This window comes from Muscardinus avellanarius, assembly GCF_963383645.1.
Source record: "Muscardinus avellanarius genome assembly, chromosome: 13".
NCBI classification, from domain to species: domain Eukaryota; kingdom Metazoa; phylum Chordata; class Mammalia; order Rodentia; family Gliridae; genus Muscardinus; species Muscardinus avellanarius.
In genome coordinates, this window is record NC_137799.1 from 409,928 (window position 1) to 432,427 (window position 22,500).

The 22,500-nt window shown below is 44.3% G+C and overlaps 1 protein-coding gene across 1 annotated transcript in view; it reads right to left on the reverse strand.

The window, feature by feature from the left end:
- The window catches only part of EHMT1 (euchromatic histone lysine methyltransferase 1), a gene marked incomplete at both ends in the record, with an annotated part of 188,790 nt that overhangs the window by 85,596 nt on the left and 80,694 nt on the right, over nt 1-22,500 (reverse strand). Inside the window, 2 exons of the mRNA XM_080709450.1 lie at nt 10,083-10,135; nt 10,573-10,753. Coding sequence (XP_080565576.1) covers nt 10,083-10,135; nt 10,573-10,753 — 234 coding nt within the window. The remainder of the gene's footprint in view (nt 1-10,082; nt 10,136-10,572; nt 10,754-22,500) is intronic.

Below are 22,500 nucleotides of genomic sequence, written 5' to 3' on the forward strand. Positions count from 1 at the left end.
CTTTTATTTTTGTTGGTACCAGGGATTGAACCCAAGGACATTCTATCTCGGAGCTACACCTCCAGCTCTATTTTATATTAAAACAGAGTCTCGCTAAGTTGCGGAGGTCCAGATATCTGTCTGAACAAAGCAGACCCAGGCTGAAGTTTTATATAATGGGATTTTCTACAATACTTTCTTTTTTTAATTCCGAGGCTTGAAAAAATCTAAAATCATTGCTTTTTAACATAAACTAAACTACTAAAGGGCTCGGGGAAAATATTTTTTAGTTCTCACACTGTGCAAAAAGAAAGCTGGAAGAGCGTGTGTGCCCCACTCCCAGTGGGTAGCCACATGAAAGCACCCACAGCGCAGGGTCCCAGCTCCAAAGTGCCCAGGCCTGCTAGAATCCAAGGAAAGCCCAAGCTGCTGAGCAACATCACCCCACACAACATGCAGCCTGTTCACCCACGGGGCCTAGGGTAGGGGTCATCTCTGAGAGCACAGCTGGTCCTGAGGAAGCAAACTGCCATCCACCTGCTGGAACGGACTGACAGTCCACAGCAGTTACCCTTAAGCAACAAAAGTCTCTGGCTGCCAAAGGAACATTAAATTCACTGTCAAAGTCAACTTCACACTGGGGTGTTGTGGCCAGGGGAAAAGCCCTGGATTTAATCAGATAATTTTCTCTCTCTTTTTTTTTTTTTTTTTTTTTTGGTGGTGGTACTGGGGCTAGAACGCAGGGGCGTTCTACCTCCAAGTTATACCACCCCCAGCCCTATTTTTTATTCTTTATTTTGAAACAGGGTCTCACTGAGTTGCAAAGGGTCTCACTAAGTAGCTGAGGCTGCCCTCAAACCACAATCCTCCTGTCTCAACCTCCCAAATGCTGGGATTACAAGTGTGTGCCACCATGCCTGGCAATCAGATAACTTATTTAGTCTCTCAGCTTCAAAACTATACAATTGGTCTTCAATATCTATGAGTTCTAAAACCATAGAGTCAACCAAAAACTGAAAATATTATAGGGCTGGAGAAGTGCACTTGCCTAGCATGAACAAGACCCTGGATTCAATCCCCAGCACTGCAAACATATATATTTTATATATAGACATATATATAGACATATATATATACATATACATATATATATATATATATATATATATATATATATATATATATATATATTTCGAGGGAAATTCTACCAGTGCTGGACATGTACAAAATTTTTTATCATTATTCTCTGAACAACCCAGCATAATAACTATTGATGTAGCATTTTATTGTATTAGGTATTGTAAGTAACCTAGAGCTGATTTACAGTATACAGAAGAATGAGTGTAGGTAATATGCAAATACTGTGCCATGCTCTATGATGGACTTGAGCATCCATGCATTTGGGTGTCCATGGAGAGAGGGTATTCCTGTGGCCAATCCTTCATGGATACCAAAGAGCCTATTGTATATTACACCTTCCCACTAAATTTTTTCCCTTTTTCTTTTGTTTTGTGGGTGGGTGGGAGTACTGGGGATTGCACCTGGTGGCATTCTACCTTTGAGCTACACCCCAAGCCCCATTTTATTTTATTTTGAAACAAAGTCTCATTTGATTTATGAGTCTCACTACTTGTTAAGGCTGTCCTCAAACCTGCAATTAGCCTATCTGGGCTTTTAAGCACTGGGATTACAAACATGTGCCCCACGCCCAGCTTTTTTCCTGAATGCATCACACTAACCCATCACTATTAAATCAGGGTATGACACATGTCTTATAAATAAAATGTTTGGGCACACAACACTGCCCATGCTTCCTCTAGTCTGTGGCCACTGTCATGCTGCAACATGGACCTTACATTTTGCAAAGCCTAAGATATTTACCACCTGCTGATCTCTAGAAACAATTTGCTGACTCCACAATGACTACTCTAAGACAAGGAAGACAAAATTGCCTGGAAACCGTGTCCAGGGACTGCTAGAACCACGCACAAGACATGCTGGGTTTTCTTAGAGAGTTAGCTAATGTCACATGTAAAACACATGCTAGTGAAGAACAGAACTCCCTGCTGCAGAGCACAGCAGAAGAATCTGTGAAGGATCTCTAGAGGTGGAGGAGCTACTAAGCACCCAAACATTCACATACAGGCGGATAGAGCACAAAAGACACAGCTACCTCCTGCTGCAGAAGAGGCTTCACAGTGTCCAAGGAGAGGGCCCAGGCCCAGAGCCAGAAGACTAGTATCCACAAAAGTCAAGGCCAAGAGGAAAGAAGGCCCAGGAAGGTTGGCAGCAAACTTACAAGGGGCTTGAGGCCCTCCTTGGGAGGAGGATTTGTAGTGGAGTTCTTCAAGCAAAGGTCCAGTACACATGAAGCATCAGAGGAGAACCCAGGGAAAGAACTGGTGCTGACTGGTGTCTCCAGGATGTTCTGGGAGACAGCCATCCAACTCATGGGTCAGCAAGAAAAAGCCAGCTGGGGTTGGGGGTACAAAAGGGCATCCCAAGTGTACACAAGTGCCACTCCCTGAGGTGGCAACACAGAGGAGCAGCTGGGCCTGGGAGTATCTGTAAACATGGTACGAAACAGTTAACTGCTGGAGCATATGATACCTACAGTCTGAGGATATCTCATACACACTGTTACAAAACAATAGGCTAATTAACAAATTTCCAGGACACAGGTAAAGAATGGAAGCTAAATGGAAGGGTACAGAGGGCTAAACTAGGGGGACTGCTGAGTGCCCTAGGCATCTCATTTTAGAAAGCTCTTATTGCTGGGCATGGTACTGCATGCTTGTAATCCCCGTGCTTGGGAGGTGGAGACAGGAGGATCGTGCAGGTTCGAAGCCAACCGTGCTGACTTAAGAGACCCTGTTTCCAAATTTTAAAAAGTATAAAAATGGGTCTAGGAGTGTAGCCCGGATGTAGAAGGGTTTCCAGGAATCCCAGTACTACAAAAAAAAAAAAAAAAAAAGGGAACTTCCAGGAAGATGGCGACCGAGAAAATAGGGGCTTAAGAGCCCCTCTAACAACCAATCTCCATTACCACACAATCAGCGCCTTTCATAGCCAGAAAACACCATCACCAGAGAAACAAAAAAATCACCAGGCTCGAGAGAGGAGGGGGACTCAGAACGGAGCTCAGAGCCACAGAGGAGATACGGCGACCTCATGCCCGAGGACGCAGCAGCATCGCCTTACTGCTGGCAGCAGCGGCGAGTTCCCTGGACGATTACGGCTACAGACCAACGCACTCAACAGCCCACAAGGCTCCAGAGAGAAGCGGCAGACAGCGAGCCGAGGGACTCAGAGCGGAGCTCAAAACCAGAGAAGAAATACGCCAGCCTCACGACCGAGGGCATGACAGCGGCGCCATATTGCTACCGGCGGCGGCAGCAGCAGCGAATCCACCGAGTCCACTACAGCTCCATCTGTGCACTCAACAACAGTGAGTCAAATTGTGGCCCCCTAGAGGAGAAATCCCAGTACTGCACTCCCAGGGACTTTACCCAGTGGGGGAGTGGCAGTGGCAGAGATATCACACCATAGGAGAACGCCCAACCTGGCATCCCCCATAGTCTAAAGCAGCCTCTATCGACTCCCTGGGTCTGAGACTCTGTGATACAACCCAGTAAAGGAGTAGTGGGGTCTGAGATACCACAGACTCGAGATCCAGAGCACCTTAAGTGAAGTCATAGTGACCCAAGGGAAGAACCCAGAGAAGGCACAAACTCCCAAAATCATGGGAAAGAGGAATAACAATGGAGCAATAAATGCCCACAACCCCACAACATAGGAACCCGATAAAACAGAAATTCAGAGATTTCTAGAAGATCAAATCAGGAAAATAACTGTAGAAATAATAGAGGTGTTTCGAAAAGAATTCAAAGAGAGCCAAAAAAAGATAAAGGATGCAATTAATGAAGTAAAGGCCTCAATTCAAAGTACAAACAACCGATTAGACCACATGGAGAATAGAATCTCGCTCTTAGAAGATGATCACTCCAAAAATGAACGCATAGTTTCTAATCTAGAAAAAAATATCCGACAGCAGGAATCTGACATTGAAGAAATATAGGCCCATTTTAAGAGAGCTAACCTAAGAATAATTGGAATAGAGGAGGGAAAAGAAGGTGAAACCAAAGGGATCAACAATCTCTTCAAGGAAGTAATAGCAGAAAATTTTCCAAATGTAGAGCAAGAGGTCGATACACAGGTCCAGGAAACTTATAGAACTCCCTTTAGACAGGATGGGAGAAGAGGATCCCCACGCCACATAATTGTCAAAATGACCAATGTGGAAGCTAAGCAGAGAATCTTTTTTTTTTTTTTTTTTTTTTTTGGTGGTACTGGGGTTCCTGGAAGCCCTTCTACCTCCGGGCTACAGACCTATTTTTTACATTTTCATTTTGGAAACAGGGTCTCCTAAACCAGTGCGCGCGGCTGGCTTCGAACCTGCGCGATCCTCCTGTCTCTGCCTCCCAAGCGCGGGGATTACAAGCGTGCGCCACCACGCCCGGCTAAGCAGAGAATCATAAAGGCAACAAAAACAAAGGGCCAAGTGACAGTCAGAGGCAAGCCAATTAGAATCACTCCAGACTTCCCAAACCAAGTCATGAGAGCCAGAAGGGCTTGGAGTAACATATTCCAAACTCTGAAAGAAAACAACTTCCAGCCAAAAATTTCCTACCTAGCAAAACTTTCTATCAAATTAGATGGAGAAATAAGAAGCTTCCATGACAAACACAAACTGAAGGAATTTATGTCTTCAAAACCAGCACTAGAGAAAATACTCAAAGAGATTAACTACAAAGAAGAAATAGGTAACACAAACCAGAACCAGAGAAACAAGATTTTCCATCCAACAGACAACTAAGATTAGTTATCTGTGGAGATTCATTATTTATGTTAGTCTTATACCTATCTCTAAATTGTATTGTTTACTTTTATTGTTGTTAATTTTTAGGATTTCTAGTTGGAATATTAATATACCTTCAGATATAGCATTTAGAAATGTTTTATCCCATTCTATCAGTAACTTTTAACTCTGTTTACATTGTCTTTGGATATACAATATTTTTTTATTTTTTAGGGAGTTTGTATACTCTTTTGTTGCCTGTGCCATTGAAATCATATCCAAGAAATCACTGCCAATTTCAATGTTGTGAGGTTTTATGACCCAGATTTTCTTCTAAAAGTTTATAGGCTTAAGATTTATATTTAGGTCTTTTATCTATTTTGAGTTAATATTTGTATATGGGATTAGGTAAGGGTCCAATTTTATTCTTTTTCATGTAATTATCATTTTTCAACAATATTTAGTTAAAAGATTATTATTTTCTCCACCAAATGTTCGTGGAAACCTTGTCAAAAATGACAATATATGGAAAAATTTAGCTCTAGGCTTTTATTTAACTCCAATGGTTTATATATCTGCCTTTAGAACAGTACTACACTGTTTCAATTATTGTAGCTTTATATGGTTTGAAATCAGAAAATATACATCTTCTAGCTTTGTTCTTTTTTGAGATTGTTTTGGGTATCTAGAGTCCATATTCCATATTAGGATAGATTTTTTTCTGAAAAATAAATATATAAATATATGATAGTTTCACCTAAAAAAAAAAAAAAGAAAGAGTATTCTCTGGTAAGAAAGAAAGCAAAAAGAAATATTGAAATGTTATCTTTAAGTTATCAAAAGCTTGGTACCAGACAAATGAAACTGTTATGTGAGATTATCAATGTTAATTTTGGATAAATTGCTATAATACTAGATGTCAACCACTAAGCCATGCATGGGAAGGAGGGATGGGGAGGGAACGGGGTGGGGATTGGGTGGGGGCTGACTGGGCGATGTGTGCATGTATGTCTACAAAAGTTTTTTTGTATCCCACTATGATGTATGAATACAATGCACCAATAAAAAAATTTTAAAAAAAGCTCTTATTAAAGGATGGAGAAGTAATAAAATTAGTATGGAAAAAATATCAACATGTTAACAGAAATTCTGACTGACTTCTGATATTCCTTGCCAGTCCATACACACACACACACACACACACACACACACACACACACACACACACACACATATACATGAAGCATGGCTCTATATAACTTTTTTAAATGCCAGGTTGAACTGTTTTATTTTGTGGTACTGTGGGTGGAATCCAGGGGCTTTTCTACCTCCAGGCTACACTCCCAGACCTTTTTTATACTTTATTTGGAAATAAGATCTCACTAAGTTGCTGAGAACCTCACTAAGTAGCTAAGGCTGGCTTGAAACCCCTGTGATCCTCCTGTCTCAGTCTCCCAAGCGCTGAGATTACAAGTGTGCACCCCACGCCCGGCTGGATGAACTGTTTTAAGCAAATAACATTTAGTCAGCAACCACAAAGCTGGGTGATAAAGACTGAGTGCATCTTTGTGGGGGGGGGGGGCCTGATGTGTGGATTGAACACAGGAGCACTCTAGCTCTGAGCTGCACCATAGACCTATTTTACTATTTTATTTTGAAACAGGGTCTCACTAAGGTGCCGAGGGCCTTACTAAGTTGCCCAGACTGGCCACGAACCTGTGAACCCCCTGTCTCAGCCTCCAAGCACTGTGAGTACAGATGTGCCACCACACCCAGTTCTGCTTCTGCTTCGTATCCACCACATTCTAAGTAAAGCCAGGGCTCCTGCAGAAGTAGCTTGTTCTAGCCTGGGAAGGAAAAGGACAAAATGAGCCTGAGCCATCAGCCCAGCCAAGTGTTCAGAAAGAGAAGGGCCATATCCAAAAACTCAGGACCCAGCTGAAAGCCCACACTGGCAAAACCTAACTGTAACCTGATCTGAGCAACAAAATAACGACAGTCATGAACCCGAGCCCATAGACCCAAATAAGAGCTCTGGGGTGCTGCATTCTGGGCCCTGAGTACCCAAGACCCGTGTGCTAAAGGCATGGTCAGTCCCCAGTGTGGCTCTGCCACCAGGTGGGAACTAGCGGAGCCCTTCCTGTCACTGGTAGTGTGACCTTGAAGAGGAAGGTGGGACGTGGCCCCTTCTCTCTCCCTCTTTCACTTCAAGACGTGAAGTGAGCAGCTCTACTCCGCGACAGGCTCCCACCGCAATGTGCGACGGGCAGGCTCCAGGTGATGGGGACAACAGATCATGGGCTGAAACCTGAGTCAAAAACACATTTTCTGTTATAAGCTGATACAAAGCTGCTTAACACACAAGTCAATACTTAAACAGATGGCCAGGCGTGATGGCACACACTTGTAATCCCAGCACTTGGGAAGCTGGGACAGGAGGAGCATCGGTTCACGGCCAGCTTTGGCTATTTAAGTGAGGCCGTCCAAACTTAGAGACCTTGTTTCAAAATAAAGAATAAAAAATAGGCTGAGGGTGTAGTTTGGAGGTAGAATCCCCTGTGTTCCATCCCTAGTACCAGAAAAAAGAGGGTACTAGGGGTATAATACAGGGAAGGAGAGGAGACATTACTAGAAAACTGGTAAAGTTGAGCAATGTGCTAAGATCACATAACGGTGTCACATGAAGTTAGTGTCCTGGTATCACTTATTACACTACCGTTGTTAGCTAAGAGAGTGGCCTCATTTCTGGAGACATACTGATTTTTTTGTTTTTGTTTCTGGAGAAACATTTAGGTATTTAGAGGTTAAAAGGGCAGAAGTCAGGTTTGACAGAGCAAGCCTGTAATCTCAGTACTTGGGAGACTGAGACAAAGGACCCCAGATTCAAAACCAGCCTCAGCAACTAGGCAAGACTTAGCATCTTACCAAGACAAAAATTAGCTGAGTATGGTGGTGCACACTTGTAATCCTACTACTCGGGAGCCTAAGACAGGATCACAGGTTCACAGCCAGCCTCAGCTACTTAGTGATCAGCAACTTAGTGACACTATGTTTATAAATAAATTTTTTTAAAAACACTGGGCTGAAAGCCAGGCATGGTAGTACACGTTTGTAATACCAGCACTTGGGAGGCGGAGACAGGAGGACCGCACAGGTTCGAAACCAGCCTCAGCTACTGAGTGAGGCTCTCAGCAACTTAGTGAGACCCTGTTTCCAAATAAAGTATAAAATAGGTCTGGTGATATAGCCCAGAAGTAGTAAAGCCCCTGAGTTTCACCCCCAGTAACACACACACACACACACACACACACACACATCAGTCTGGAGATGTAGCTCAAAGGTACAATGTCCCTGGGTTCAATACCCAGTGCCACAAGACATGAATGGATGGATGGATGGATGGATGGTTGGTTGGTTGGTTGGTTGGTTGGTTGGTTGGTTCTGGGTATGGTGGCATATACCTGTAATCTCAGTACTTGGGAGGCTGAGACAGGAGAATCACAGGTTTAAGACCAACCTTAAGAACTTAGAAAGACCCTGCAACTTAGCAAGATCCCGTTTCAAAAAAAAGGGGGGGGGGGGCTGGGGTATAGCTCAGCAGTAGAATGTCGCCGAATTCAAACTCCAGTATCACAAAAAAAAAAAAAAAAAAAAAAAAGACGAGGAGGAGGAAGAAAAGCCACAAATCACAAATCTGCTACTTGCAACTTATGTTCATGTTTTAAGAAAAAGGTTACACACTGGGGAGAAAATGGCATGACCAAAACTTTTGGTAAAGGGAGTGAAAGGTACATAGAAATTGTTTATAGAAATTCTGCAAAGCCAGGCATAGTGGCACACGCTTGTAATCCCAGTAGTTGGGAGGCTGAGAGAAGAGAATCGAAGGTTCCCCGCCAGCCTCAGCTACTTAGTGAGGCCCTCCACAACTCAGTGAGACCCTGTTTTAAAATAAAAAATAAAAAAACAAGGCTGAAGGTATAGCTTGGAGGTAGAATGTCCCTGGGTTCAATTCCGAGGGAGGGAGGGAAGGAATCTTGCAACCGCAGCTGAGTACAATGGTGCATGCTTGTGAACCCAGTACTTGGGAGGCTGATACAGAGGACTGAAGGTTCAAGGACAGTTTCTGCATATTTAGTGAAGCTCTCAGCAACCTAATGAGACCCTATTTCCAAATAAGAAATAAAACAGAAGCCAGGCACGGAACCCCAGCATTCGGGAGGCTGAGACCAGAGGATCTTACTTCGCAGACAGCCTCAGCTACCTAGTGAGGCCCTTTACAGCTCAGTGAGAGCCTGTTTCAAAATGAAGAATGAAAAATAGGGCTGGGGGTATAGCTTGAGGTAGAACGCCCCTGGGTTCCATCCCCAGTACCGAAAAAGAAAGAAAGGAAAGAAGGAGAAAGGAAAAGAAAAGAAAAGAAAAACTGGCCTGGGGGTATAGCTTGAGGTAGAATGCCTCTGGGTTCAATTCCTGGTATCATTTAAAAAAAAAAAAATGCAGCCTTGCCAGAAGTCTAAAATTACTTTAAAATAAGAAGTATTTATTTATTTTTGTGGTACTAGGGATTGAACCCATGGGCATTCTACCTGTGAGCTACATGCTCCTCCCTATTATTTATTTTGAAACAGAGTCTCACTAAGTTGTAGAAGGCCTCGCCTAAGTAGCTAAGGCTGGCCCTGAACCTGTGATTCTCTTGTCTCAGTCTCCCAAGTACTGGGATTACAAACCTGTGCCAACACACCTAGCTCTAAAATAAGGAAGATTTTATTTTATTTATTTGTTTATTTATTTTTATTTTTTGGTGGTACTGGGGTTCCTGGAAGCCCTTCTACCTCCAGCTATACTCCCACGGGCTACAGTCCCAGACCTATTTTTATACTTTTTTTTAAAAATGTGGAAACAGGGTCTCTTAAGCCAGCACAGCTGGCTTCGAACCTGCATGATCCTCCTGTCTCTGCCTCCCAAGCGCGGCGATTACAAGCGTGCACCACCATGCCCGGCTTAAAATAAGAAAGTTTTTAAAAGTCATGGTCAGTGGCCAGGTGAGACTCCTCAGGTATAGCCTTTTTGGTTGGCAGCAGCAGCACCAGTCCCACTTTGTTTAGCATTCAAGAAGGTTAGCTGGCCGGCCCCTCCCAAATTCAAACTATGGCTGGTCTGCACTAGGAGTTGCCCATCTCTTCAGGAAGGGCATGTGCATCTGGCACATGCCCCAGAAGCCCAAGAAGCCTGAGGCATTCTTTACTCTGAGGAACATGTGTCCCCCCGCTGTCTCTTTGTGGAACCACTCATGCTGCCCTAGCTCCGACAATCAGGTGTCTGTTCACCCCCCCAACAGATGAGAGGAGAAGTAAGCAAGGAGGAGGGGACAGGAATGCCCACAGGCAAGTGACTGCTAACGAAGCTAGAGGCAGAGACGGCTGCCCACACTGCGGCCCCCATGCCAAGCACTTCCAGCAGTGCCCCAAACAGGGTAAGAACGTACTCGGGCCCAGAGGCCTCCATTCAGGTAGGGACGTGAGGAAGGCGTTAATAGGTCTCACTCTGAGATGGAAAGCAGTCAAGGTAAACAGGCAGGCATCAGGTGAGAGAGGCTTTAGGACAGAGCCAGGGCTCTCCACTGTGCATGGCAGCCACTTATTTAGAGCAGCACCCACTGACAACAGCCACACTGAGTCTGGAGGGTGCAGTTAACACGCATGGACAAAGACAGACAACTGATGGGCCCCCTTTACCTGTCTGTGACTTTGTGGTGGCCATGTAGCATTGGTTCTGAGGTAGTGACTGGTGAAGGGGTGGGAAGGGGGGTAAAAGCTGCTGTCGTCCGCAGTCGGAAACATTTCTGTTGATCTCCTCTTTTGGTTCCTTATGGTCTCTAGCTTCTCGAACTTCTCTGGGGTCTTTGTTGGCAGCATGCTTCAAAACAAAGACAATCAATAACTATGATTGTGCATAAACAGCAAGTCACTGAAATAACATGCACTGAAACATCATTTGCAAGAAAATGGAAGAGCCTGGAGAATATTATGTTAAGTGAGGTTAGTCAATCACAGAGAGTGAAGGGTCATATGTTTTCTTTAATATGTGTAGGATGGGAAGTAACTAGGACACAAGACAGACTCCAATCTGGGCATGGTGGCGCACCCTTGTAATCCCAGCATTTGGGAGGCTGAGACAGTAGGATCGCAGGTTCGCAGCCAGCCTCAGCTACTTTGTGAGGTCCTCTGCAACTTACTGAGACCCTATTTGAAAATAAAGAATACAAAATAGGGCTAAGGGTGTAGCTCAGAGGTTGAAAACCCCTAGTTCCATCTCCAGTACCACAAAAGAGAACAGACAGACAGACAGACAGACAGACAGACAGACAGACAGACACACACTCCAGATGAGGAGGAGAAACCTCAGGGGAGCCAGGGAAGAGATTGAAGGGTAGGAGTGGAGGAAGACTTAGGTTCATTAACAGAAATACTACCAAAGACTATGTATATACATGTGAATATATACCAATGTCAGTCTGGGTATTCCCTACTGGGGGGAGGAAATGGGGAGGAGGGCACCAAGAGCCTGTGCATGTATGTCATTGTCAACATGATTTACATTATAATACATTATAAAAGCGCACACAAAAAAAGGTACTGAAACCCGCAGCTCTTTCCCCCATTAAGTCCTCTCAACTGAGAGGTGGGACGCTATAGGAGAGGAGAAGTTTGAAAATGGTACAGCACGGCTGTCATCAAATAAGCACCAGATGCTAAGACGTGTGTTCTTAGTCACCTGCTGACTGACTGAGGCCAGTGTAGCAAGCCATGGCCAAAACTAAGAACGATCTGTTATGTCTAATGGTAAGGTGGACAGGAAGAATGGGGCAGAGGGAAGAGGAGGGAAAAGCATCCACAGTGACTCTATGTGGCCTGTAGAACCTTAAATGCCTTCTATCTGCTCCCTGTAGGCAACCAGTATGGCTAAGATAAAAATACCCAAAATAGGAGCACAAAAACTCTCAGGGAGCTGGCAGACTTTGCAACATCTCCAAAATGGTATGTATCCCACAATAAATAGTTATGTTCCACTTAGAAAAGCCGTTTTGCATCTCCTGAACCTGTCTTTGGCCTGAGCCTTCCAAGACCCCAACAGCCTGCCGAGTAAGACTGCTGTAGTATTGCCCACAGCCCCAGGACTGACTAGCACACTGCCTTTACCCAGACCTCCCACAGCCTGCCTCCCCCAGGCTGCAGGGCCCACCTCTGCCCAGGACCTTGTACAACATAGCTTCACGCCAGTGCTCAGCCCACAGCCCCCCTTCGCTCCAGATGACCCAGCTAAGACTGAAACTCCACATGTCTGCTTCCATAAATTCACAGAAAGCCTTGAGACAGTTTCACCTCGAATAAAATTCAGTTTAACTAAATCTTATTGTTCACACAGAAGTTGCCATAAATAATGAAAAGTGTGAAAAGAAAAGGCTTCCTTCAACATATAGTACTGGGAGAACGGGAAGCCTACATGCAAAGCAATGAGGTAGGAGCTGGGTGTGGTGATGGAGGTGCGTAGTATCACATCTTGGAAGGCAGAGGTGCAAGGATCTCAGGTTCAAGGATAGCAGATCACAAGTTCAAGGATAGCCTCGGCAACTTAGCAAGGCCCTCAGGAATTTAATGAGACCCTGTTTCCAAAAAAACTTTTAAAAACGAGCTGAGGGTATGGCTCAGAAATAAAATGCCTCTAAGTTCAATCCCCAGTAATGTAAATGTAAATGTAAATAAATAAATAAATAAGAAGAGAAAGAGGAAATGGAGATAAGACTCTTACCTCACACCATATATAAAGATTAACTCAAGATGCAAGCATAAAAGCCCAGAACTATAAACTGTTGGGAGGAAATAGAGGAGGAAAGCCTCACAATATTGGTTTCATACCCAAGAAATCACTGCCAAATACAAAGTGGACAAGTTACACTTTGTGAGAATTAAAAAGTTTTATTTAGCCATGTGTGGTGGCGCACGCTTGTAATCCCAGGCTGAGACGGGAGGCTCATGGTTCACAGACAGCCTCAGCTACTTAGTGAGGCCCTTTGCAACTCAGCGAGACCTGGTTTCAAAATAAAAAATAAAAAAAAATTGAGCCGGGGGTGCGCCTCAGAGGTAGAATGCCCCTAGGTTCCATCCCCAGTACCGTAAAAAAAAAAAAAAAAATTATGTATTTACTTATTAATTTTTGTGGTGGGATTAAGCCCTAGAGCATACTAACTCTGAGCTATAACCCTACCCTATTTTTTTTTTTGAAACAGGGTCTCTTTGGATTGATGAATCTCACTACTTGCTGAGGCTGTCCTTGAACCTGAGATCCTCCTGTATCAGACTTCCAAGTACTAGGATTTTAAGCATATGCCACGATGCCCAGATTAAGAATTTTAAAATTTTAAACGTCAAAAGACACCACCTGGCAAGATGGTACATGTCTGTCATCCCAGTGCTTGGGAGGCTGAGACAAGAGGATCACAGTTTTGAGACCAGCCTGAACAACTTAAGCCCTAAGCAATTTAAAGAGCCCTGTTCGGGGGTGGGGGGGGGGAGGTATGGTGAGTGGTGGCACACGAGGGCAGCCTTGGCAACTTAGCAAGACCCTGTTTGAAAATAAAAAAATAATATAGGGCTGAGGGTATATAGCTCAAAGGTAAAATGACACTAGTTTCAATCCCCAGTACCACAAATATATAAACATAAACATAAAAATAAATATCCATATATGTCTCTATATGAATGAATGAATGGGGTGTAACTCAGAAGAACAATGCTCCTGGGTTCAATCTCCAGTATTAAAAAAAAAAAAAAAACAGACACTATCAGTAGAGGAAAAGGTAAGCTGGGTGTGGTAGCACACACTTGTGATCCCAGCATTTGGGAGGCTGAGACTTGAGGATCAAGGTTTATGGCCAGCCTCGGCTATTTGATGAAGCCCTTTGCAACTTAGTGAGACCATTTCAAAATAAAGAATAAAAAATAGGGCAGGGGGTGTAGCTCTGAGGTCCCTGGGTTCCATTCCCAACCCCCGCCCAAAAAAAAAGAGTAAAAGGTAAAACCACAAAATAGGACAAAATATTTGTAGATCTTATATCAATAAGTCCTAGGAACCAGCTATGCTGGCCATGTCTGTAACCCCAGGACTTAGGGGCTGAGACAAGTGGACCACAGGTTTGAGGCCAGCCTCAGTAAGTTAGCAAGACCCTTAGCAACTGAGTGACACCCTACTTCAAAAGTAAAAACTGAAAGTATAACTCTTTGAAGTAGAACAGCCTGGATTCAATCCCCAGAACCACAAAAAATTCCTATAACTCAACAGCAACAAAAATGCAAACAGTCCCCAATTCAAAAATTGGCAAAGACTTCCGGGAAGATGGCGACGGAGAAAAGCGGGGCTTACGAGCCCCGCTAACAACCAATCTCTATTACCACAAAATTAGCGCCTTTCATAGCCAGAAAACACCATCAGCAGAGAAACAAAAAATGTAATTACAAGGGACAGAGAAAAAGAGGGCTGGAAAAACGAGACACCAGAAACCCAACCGCAGTGCTGCAGCCGGAGCCACGGCACGAAGCGGCGGGCACCATTATCCCTTGCAGCACCAGGCTCCAGAAAGAAAGGGAACTCATAAGGGAGCTCAGAGCTCAGAGGAGATACGCCGGCCTCATGCCCGAGGATGTGGCAGCAGTGCCTTACTGCCGGCGGCAGCTGCGAGCTCACCAGACGACACTAGACCAACGCACTCAACAGCCCACCAGGCTCCAGAGAGGAGAGGCGGCCAGCGAGCCGAGATGAGCCGCTGCAGATCAGCCGGGAGGTATTCGGCAGATTTCCCGGCGCAAGGAGCATCTAAAGCTCCCAGAGGCTGGGCTCAGCACACCCTGCAGGGACTCAGAGCAGAGCTCAAAAACAGAAAAGAAATACGCCAGCCTCACGGCCGAGGGCGTGTCAACAGCGCCATATTGCTACCAGCGGCGGCAACAGCAGCGAATTCACTGAGTCCACGACAGCTCCATCTGCGCACTCAACAACAGTGAGTCAAATTGTGGCCCCCTAGAGGAGAAATCCCAGTACTGCACTCCCAGGGACTTTACCCAGTGGGGGAGTGGCGGTGGCAGAGATATCACACCATAGGAGAACGCCCAACCTGGCATCCCCCATAGTCTAAAGCAGCCTCGATACACAGGTCCAGGAAACTTATAGAACTCCCTTTAGACAGGATCGGAGAAGAGGATCCCCACGCCACATAATTGTCAAAATGACCGATGTGGAAGCCAAGCAGAGAATCTTAAAGGCAACAAAAACAAAGGGCCAAGTGACATTCAGAGGCAAGCCAATTAGAATCACTCCAGACTTCCCAAACCAAGTCATGAGAGCCAGAAGGGCTTGGAGTAACATATTCCAAACTCTGAAAGAAAACAACTTCCAGCCAAAAATTTCCTACCCAGCAAAACTTTCTATCAAATTAGATGGGGAAATAAGAAGCTTCCATGACAAACACAAACTGAAGGAATTTATGTCTTCAAAACCAGCGCTAGAGAAAATACTCAAAGAGATTAACTACAAAGAAGAAATAGGTAACACACACCAGAACCAGAGAAACAAGATTTTCCATCCAACAGACAACTAAGATTGGTTATCTGTGGAGATTCATTACTTATGTTAGTCTTTTACCTATCTCTAAATTGTATTGTTTGCTTTTATTGTTGCTAATTTTTAGGATTTCTAGTTGGAATCAGATGTAGCATTTGGAAATATTTTATCCCATTCTATCAGTAACTTTTAACTCTGTTTACATTGTCTTTGGATATACTATATTTTTTTTTAGGGAGTTTATTTACCCTTTTGTTGCCTGTGCCACTGAAATCATATCCAAGAAATCACTGTCAATTTCAATGTTGTGAGGTTTTATGACCCAGATTTTCTTCTAAAAGTTTATAGTCTTAAGATTTATATTTAGGTCTTTTATCTATTTTGAGTTAATATTTGTATATGGGATTAGGTAAGGGTCCAACTTTATTCTTTTTCATGTAATTATCATTTTTCAACAATATTTAGTTAAAAGATTTTTATTTCCTCCACCAAATGTTCGTGGAAACCTTGTCAAAAATAACTTGACAATATATGGAAGAATTTAGCTCTAGGCTTTTATTTAACTCCAATGGTTTATATATCTGCCTTTAGAACAGTACTACACTGTTTCAATTATTGTAACTTTATATGGTTTGAAATCAGAAAATATACATCTTCTAGCTTTGTTCTTTTTCGAGATCGTTTTGGGTATCTAGAGTCCATATTCCATATCAGGATAATTTTTTTCTGAAAAATAAATAAATAAATGTATGAGAGTTTCACCTAAGAAAAAAATATTCTCTGGTAAGAAAGAAAGCAAAAAGAAATATTGAAATGTTTTCTTTAAGTCATCAAAACCTTGGTATCAGACAAATGAAACTGTTATGTGAGATTATCATCGTTAATATTGGGTAAATTGCTATAAAACTAGATGTCAACCACTAAGCCAAGCATGGGAAGGAATGATGGGGAGGGAACGGGGTGGGGATCAGGAGGGGGCTAAATGGGCGATGTGTGCATGTATATCTACAAAAGTATTGTCTTTATACCATTATGATGTATGAATACAGTGCACCAATAAACATTTTTTTTAATTGGCAAAGGACTTAAGACATTTCTTCACAGATGGACAAATGGCCACTCAGAGGATGAAAAGATGTTCAACATGACTAACCATGAGGGGAATGCAAAGCAAGACTACAGAGCACTGCCACTGCACACCACGAGGATGGCTGCTATCAAACCAAGAACCAGAGAACAAAACTGTGTGCTGGCAAGGACATGGAGCAGCTGGGCCCTTGCACAATACTAGTGGGAATGTAAAACGCTAAGAACTGTGCAAAAACTAAGTGTAGACGGGGATACCACTTGGCCCAGCAGTGCCGCTCTGGGTGTGTACCCAAAAGAATTTAAAGCAGGGTCTCAAAGCGAGCATGTTCACTGCAGCATTACCTCAATAGCCAAGGGGTGGAAGCCAGGAGAGAGTCCATCAGTGAGTGGATGGAGAAGCAAAATATGGCCCGCTCATCCACACAGGCTGAATATTGTTCAGACTTAACAAGAATGACGCTCTGCAATGTGCTACCATCAGGATGGGTGAATCTTGAGGACATGATGTTAAGCTGCTGAGGCTGACTTGAACCTGGGATCCTCCCATCTCAGCCTCCCAAGTGCCGGGATTATAGGCTTTGCCACTGTAGCCAGCGAGGACTTGCTGCTGAGCGCAACAAGCCTGTGGCCTAAGGACAAATACTGTGTGATTCCCCTCACGCATATGAAGTCCCAGAGTCGTCAAAATCATAGACATAACGTAGAATGGTGGATGCTAGTGGCTGGGGGAGCAAAGAATGGGGAGCTGGTGCTCCATGGGGACGGGTTTCAGTTCATGAGAGGTGAGGTTATGGGATGGGTATGAGGATGGCTGTACCAGTGTGAATGGCTCTGAGTTTTGCACTTAAAGATGGTTAAGATGGCATGGTTTGTGTACTTTTGCATACCCTCCCATGAGACAAATATTGCATCTCCTGCACCGAGACCATGGAGAGGTGGACAGTCACACAAAAAACTGTACTTTAAAACACGTGATGAACACTGGGCTTCACACAGGCAGGGTAAGGGGACTCTGGAGACATTTCTTGAGGTCAAATGTGAGTTAGGCAGCCAAAGAGGGGAGCTCCAGGTGGAAGAGGAAATACAGAGCATCTGGGCGGGGTGAGGGTATGGGATGTGCCAGGACAGTGGGGGAGCACTTATACTCCATTTTTAGTCACTCAAGCTCTGTGGCTCTGTTTCATACTCTTTCTGTGTGTATGTGTTTGTCTCTCACCCTCTTGATCTGTCTTGTGCAGGGGACTTGCAAAACCTCTTAGTGACATCCCTTCTTTCCTGGGCCCACAGGTAGCTGGCTTTCGCCTCACTGATGTGCACAACACACAGACCACGTGGTCTTTTTTTCAATCGCCATCCAGCTAAGGAACTGCTATGGTATGAATGTTTCCCCAGAAGTTCCCGGGTAAAAACAGAATCCCCAAATTCATGTTAATGATATTTAGAGGGGCATTAGGGAGATGATTAGAATTGCTAGGTCCTAAGTGTGGGGCTCCTCTGATGGCACTAGTGGCTTTAAAGGAGGAAGATGAGGCAGCCGTGCAATACACACTTGTAATCCCAGTACTTGGAGAGGCTGAGACAGGAAGACTGCAGTTTCAAAGCCAGCCTTAGCAACTTAGTGAAACCCTGTTTCAAAATAAAAATATGGCTGGGGATGTCTCAGAAGTAGAATGCCCCATGTTCAATCCTCATTACCACAAAAAATATATTAAAAAAAAAAAGAAAGAAAGATGGAGCCAGGCATGGTGGCGCACACTTGTAATCCCCACGCTTGGGAGGTGGAGAAAGGAGATCGCGCAGGTTCAAAGCCAGCCATGCTGGCTTAAGAGACCCTGTTTCCAAATGAAAAAAAAAAAAAAAAAAAAGGAAGATGGCCAGATGTGGTGGCACATACATGCTTGTAACCCCAGTGCTTAGGACGCTGAGACAGGAAGATCACAGGTTCTCAACCAGCCTCAGCTAAATAGTGAGGCCCTCTGTAACTTAGTGAGATCCCATTTCAAAATAAAGAATAAAAAATGGCTGGGAGTATAGCCTGGATGGAGAATGCCCTTGGGTTCAATCCCCAGTACTGCCCCCCCAAAAAATAAAATAAAAAAGAGGAAGGTGGCATGAAAAGAGAGATTCCGCCCCAAATGAATATACTAGAGGAAGATTTCCAGAGTAAATAAACCCCACCAGGTACAGAAGTCCCAGTTTTCACTTGTGAGAATTAGATCTTTTCTATCAAAAGAATAGCTTGACTTGCGCTCCATTTTTTCAAAACTGCAATGTTATATATGCTTATATTTTTGTAAAGATAGCATTTCCTGAAAATTGTGAATGCCAACTGCTCCCTTCACATCCCCTCAGCCAATAACATAAAGACTGTAAGCTGTGTTCCCACCAAAAGTAGCACAGCACAGAAGCCCTGTGCTGGAAATAAAATACCCAGCAGTTTTCCACCATGTGGTTCTTCCACACCTGACTTACTAGTGGCAGGATCCCTTTTTGCAAAAAGTAAAATTCACCTTGCCGGGCTACTTTCAAATATGTGTCTTTTCGTAGATGGTACACAAATTTATTTCTGATACACTTCCAGAAATGAACCATTCCAGACTCTTTCTCTGAAATGTATCCCTTTATCATGAGCCTTCACTTAAACTGTACCCCTAGTTCCCTAAATAAGCCTCTTACATCGGGGGGGGGGGGAGAGGGCGCGCGAGAAGGAGAGAGGAGAGAGGAGGAGGATGAGAGAGGGAGAGGGAGAGGAAGAAGAAAAAAGTAATTGAAACTGGGTATGGTGGCAGAAGCCTGTAATCCTAGTACTTGGAAGACAAATGCAGGAAGATCACAAGTTCAAGGCCAGCCTCAGTAAATATGAAAACTGTTTCAAAATTTAAAAATAAAAGTTAGGCCAGGCCTGGTGGTGCACGCTTGTAATCCCAGCATTTGGGAGGCTTGAGACAGGAGGTTCTCGGACAGGCTCAGCTACTACTTAGTGAGGCCCTGTTTCAAAAAAAAAAAAAAAAAAAAAAAAAATTGGGCTGGGGGTGTAGCTTGAAGGTAAAATGCCCCTGGATTCCATTAACAGTACCATAAAAAACAAAAAACTTAAAAATAAAATAAAATAAAAATTAGGGCTATGAGAATATCCTCAGTTCAATTCCCAGTACTACCAAGAGGAGGAGGAGGAGAAGGCAGCAGCCATGTTGGTGGCAGCCTGAGCTGGCGCTTGCGGTTTGTGACACCCTTGTCATGCTATCATGCTGCAATTAGCCCTTACCGGATGCCTGCACACAGTCATCCAATGTCCTCAGACTTCCCAGACTCCAGAGCTATACGCTGAAGAAAACCTCGCTCTTTATAAATTACACAGTCCAAGCTCGGTGTGGTGGGCACGCTCGTCATCCCAGCATTTGGAGGCTGAGACCAGAAGATCGCAGTTCATGGACAGCCTCAGCTACTTAGTGAGCCCCTTTGCAACTCAGTGAGACCCTGTTTCAAAATAAATAATAAAAAATAAGGCTGTGGGTATAGCTTGGAATCCAGGTAGAATGCCCTGGATTCCATCCCCAGTACCACAAAAAAATAAAAAATAAAAAATAAAATAGAGCTGGAGTATAGCTCAGAGGTAGAACATCCCTGGGTTCAATCTCCAATGCCACCAAAAAGGAAAGAAAGAAAGAAGATAAAAAAAAAAAAAAAAGAAAGGGAAAAAACGAAACGGGCAGAAATCCAAGCATCCTTGGGTTCTGAGGACGACAGCTCTATGCAGCTCCCTGTGCTGTCTGGAGTGCTGCATTACAAGTGACGTCCCTGCATGGGCTTTGGGGCTCATGTCTACTCCGAGGGCACCCTTCTTAGAGATTGTGAACTCTCTCTGGACTCTTCTAAAACGCAGCTCAATCAAGACAGTTCTTTCTGTGGTTTCTACTCTCTAGCTACCCTCTGAACACAGTGTGTGAATGTGACGATGGGAACTTTCTGAGCCTTTTGCAGATGCACCACTTGTCACTACTGGGACACAAACCCCAGCTCCTCTCCAGTGTTATCTACACACTCCCAAGCAGCCTGCCCAGTGCATAGCAGCGAACACAACTCAGCACTCACAGCACAAACACAAAGTATCCACAAATACACAAGCACTCACACTACATATACCTTTAACATACACATCAAATAAAATCTAAAGAGCAAATGGCCACGTGATGCAAATTCTTTGTTAGATACAAAACCTACTCTTTGACAGTATTTTCTTTTTTATGTGGTACTAGGGATTGAACTCAGGGGCATTCTACCTCTGAGCTCTGCCCCAGCCCAGTGTTTTTATTCTTTACTTTGAATCAGGGTTTCACTAAGTTGCAGAGGGCCTCACAAATTGCTGAGGCTGGCCTCAAACCTGCCATCCTCTTCTCTGCCTCCTAAGTACTAGGATTATTTACAAGCCACCATGCCCAGCTTTTTTTTTTTTTGGGGGGGGGGTGGTACTAGGGATGGAACCCGGGAGCATTCTACCTCTGAGCAACACCCCCAGCCCAACTTTTTTATTCTCTATTTTGAAACAGGGTCTCAGTAAGTTGCGAAGGACCTAAGTATTTGTAATCCTCCCGTCTCAGTCTCCCAAGTACTGAGATTACAAGCATGTGCCACAGAGCCCACCCGCCTCCTATTTTATTTTTATTTGGAAACAAGGTCTTGCAGGGTTGATAAAGTCTCACTAAGGCTCTCACTGGCTAAGGCTGCCCTTGACCCTTTGATCCTCCTGTTTTAGCACAAGCAAGCCTGTAATCCCAGTACTTGGGAGGCTGAGACAAGAGGAGTGCAAGTTCAAGAACAGCCTTAGTAACACAGTGAGACTCTCAACAACAAAGTGAGACTTTGTTTCAAAACTAAATATAAGCCTGGCTGGTGCTTGGGAGGCAGAGACAGGAGGATCACAGGAGGATCGAGCAGGTTTGAAGCCAGCCACGCTAGCTTAAGAGACACAGTTTTCAAATAAAAATATAAAAAATAGGTCTGGAAGTGTAGCCCAGAGGTAGAAGGGCTTCCAGGAACCCCAGTACCAAAAATAAAATAAAAAAAAACCTAAATATAAGAAAAAATGGTACTTGGGAGGCTGAGACAGGAGGATCACAGGTTTAAAGCCAGTCGCAGCAGCTTAGTGAGGCTCTAAGCAACCTAGTGAGGCCCTGTTTCCAAGAAAAACATAGGTCTAGGAGTATAGCCAGAAGGCCCCTGAGTTCCACGCCCAGTACCACCAGAGATGTAGATCAGAGGTAGGATGTCCCTTGGGTCAGTCTCCCCAAAACACATATACACCTAGAAAACAAAATTAAGGCGGGTATGGTAGGGCACAACTGGAATCCCAGTACGTGGACTGTTGAGACAGGGGGTCGAAGGTTTGAGGTCAAATGAGACCGGATGCACGAGGCGGCAGGACGGGCCAGCCTGCCCTGTGAGCACTCCCCTTGCCCGGGCTCTGCAGACAGGCTTCCCCTGGAGGCCTGTCCCTGGAAGCAGTGTAAGTTCTCACAATGGGCATTTCTTCACACTGGCTCACATCACCACCACGAAACGCTGGCTGGCTCTCAGTCACACACAAAGGCAGAATGGCAAAGAGCAGCCCTTGCCGCACCTAGACCCCATGGTGGGCAGGAGAAGGGAGTGGGATAAAACACGGACCCAGAAGAGAAGGCCAACGGGCAGCACACCGATGCCTCCTACAAAGAAATTAGAAAAATCCCCAAGATCTAGCTAGGTGACGAGGTCTTAAACATGCCACTGAGAGCGCAATTCAGGAAAAAAAACTAATAAAAAAGGCTTCATCAAAATAAAAAGCTTTTGCTCTGTAAAGACCCTTTGAGAGATAGAAGGTAAATATGAAGCAAGAGAAAAGTGCCTCAAAGCTAACAGAACAACCTAATCATTAAAGGGACAAATGGAACACAGAACCTTTCACCAGCCATGACCACGGCTGG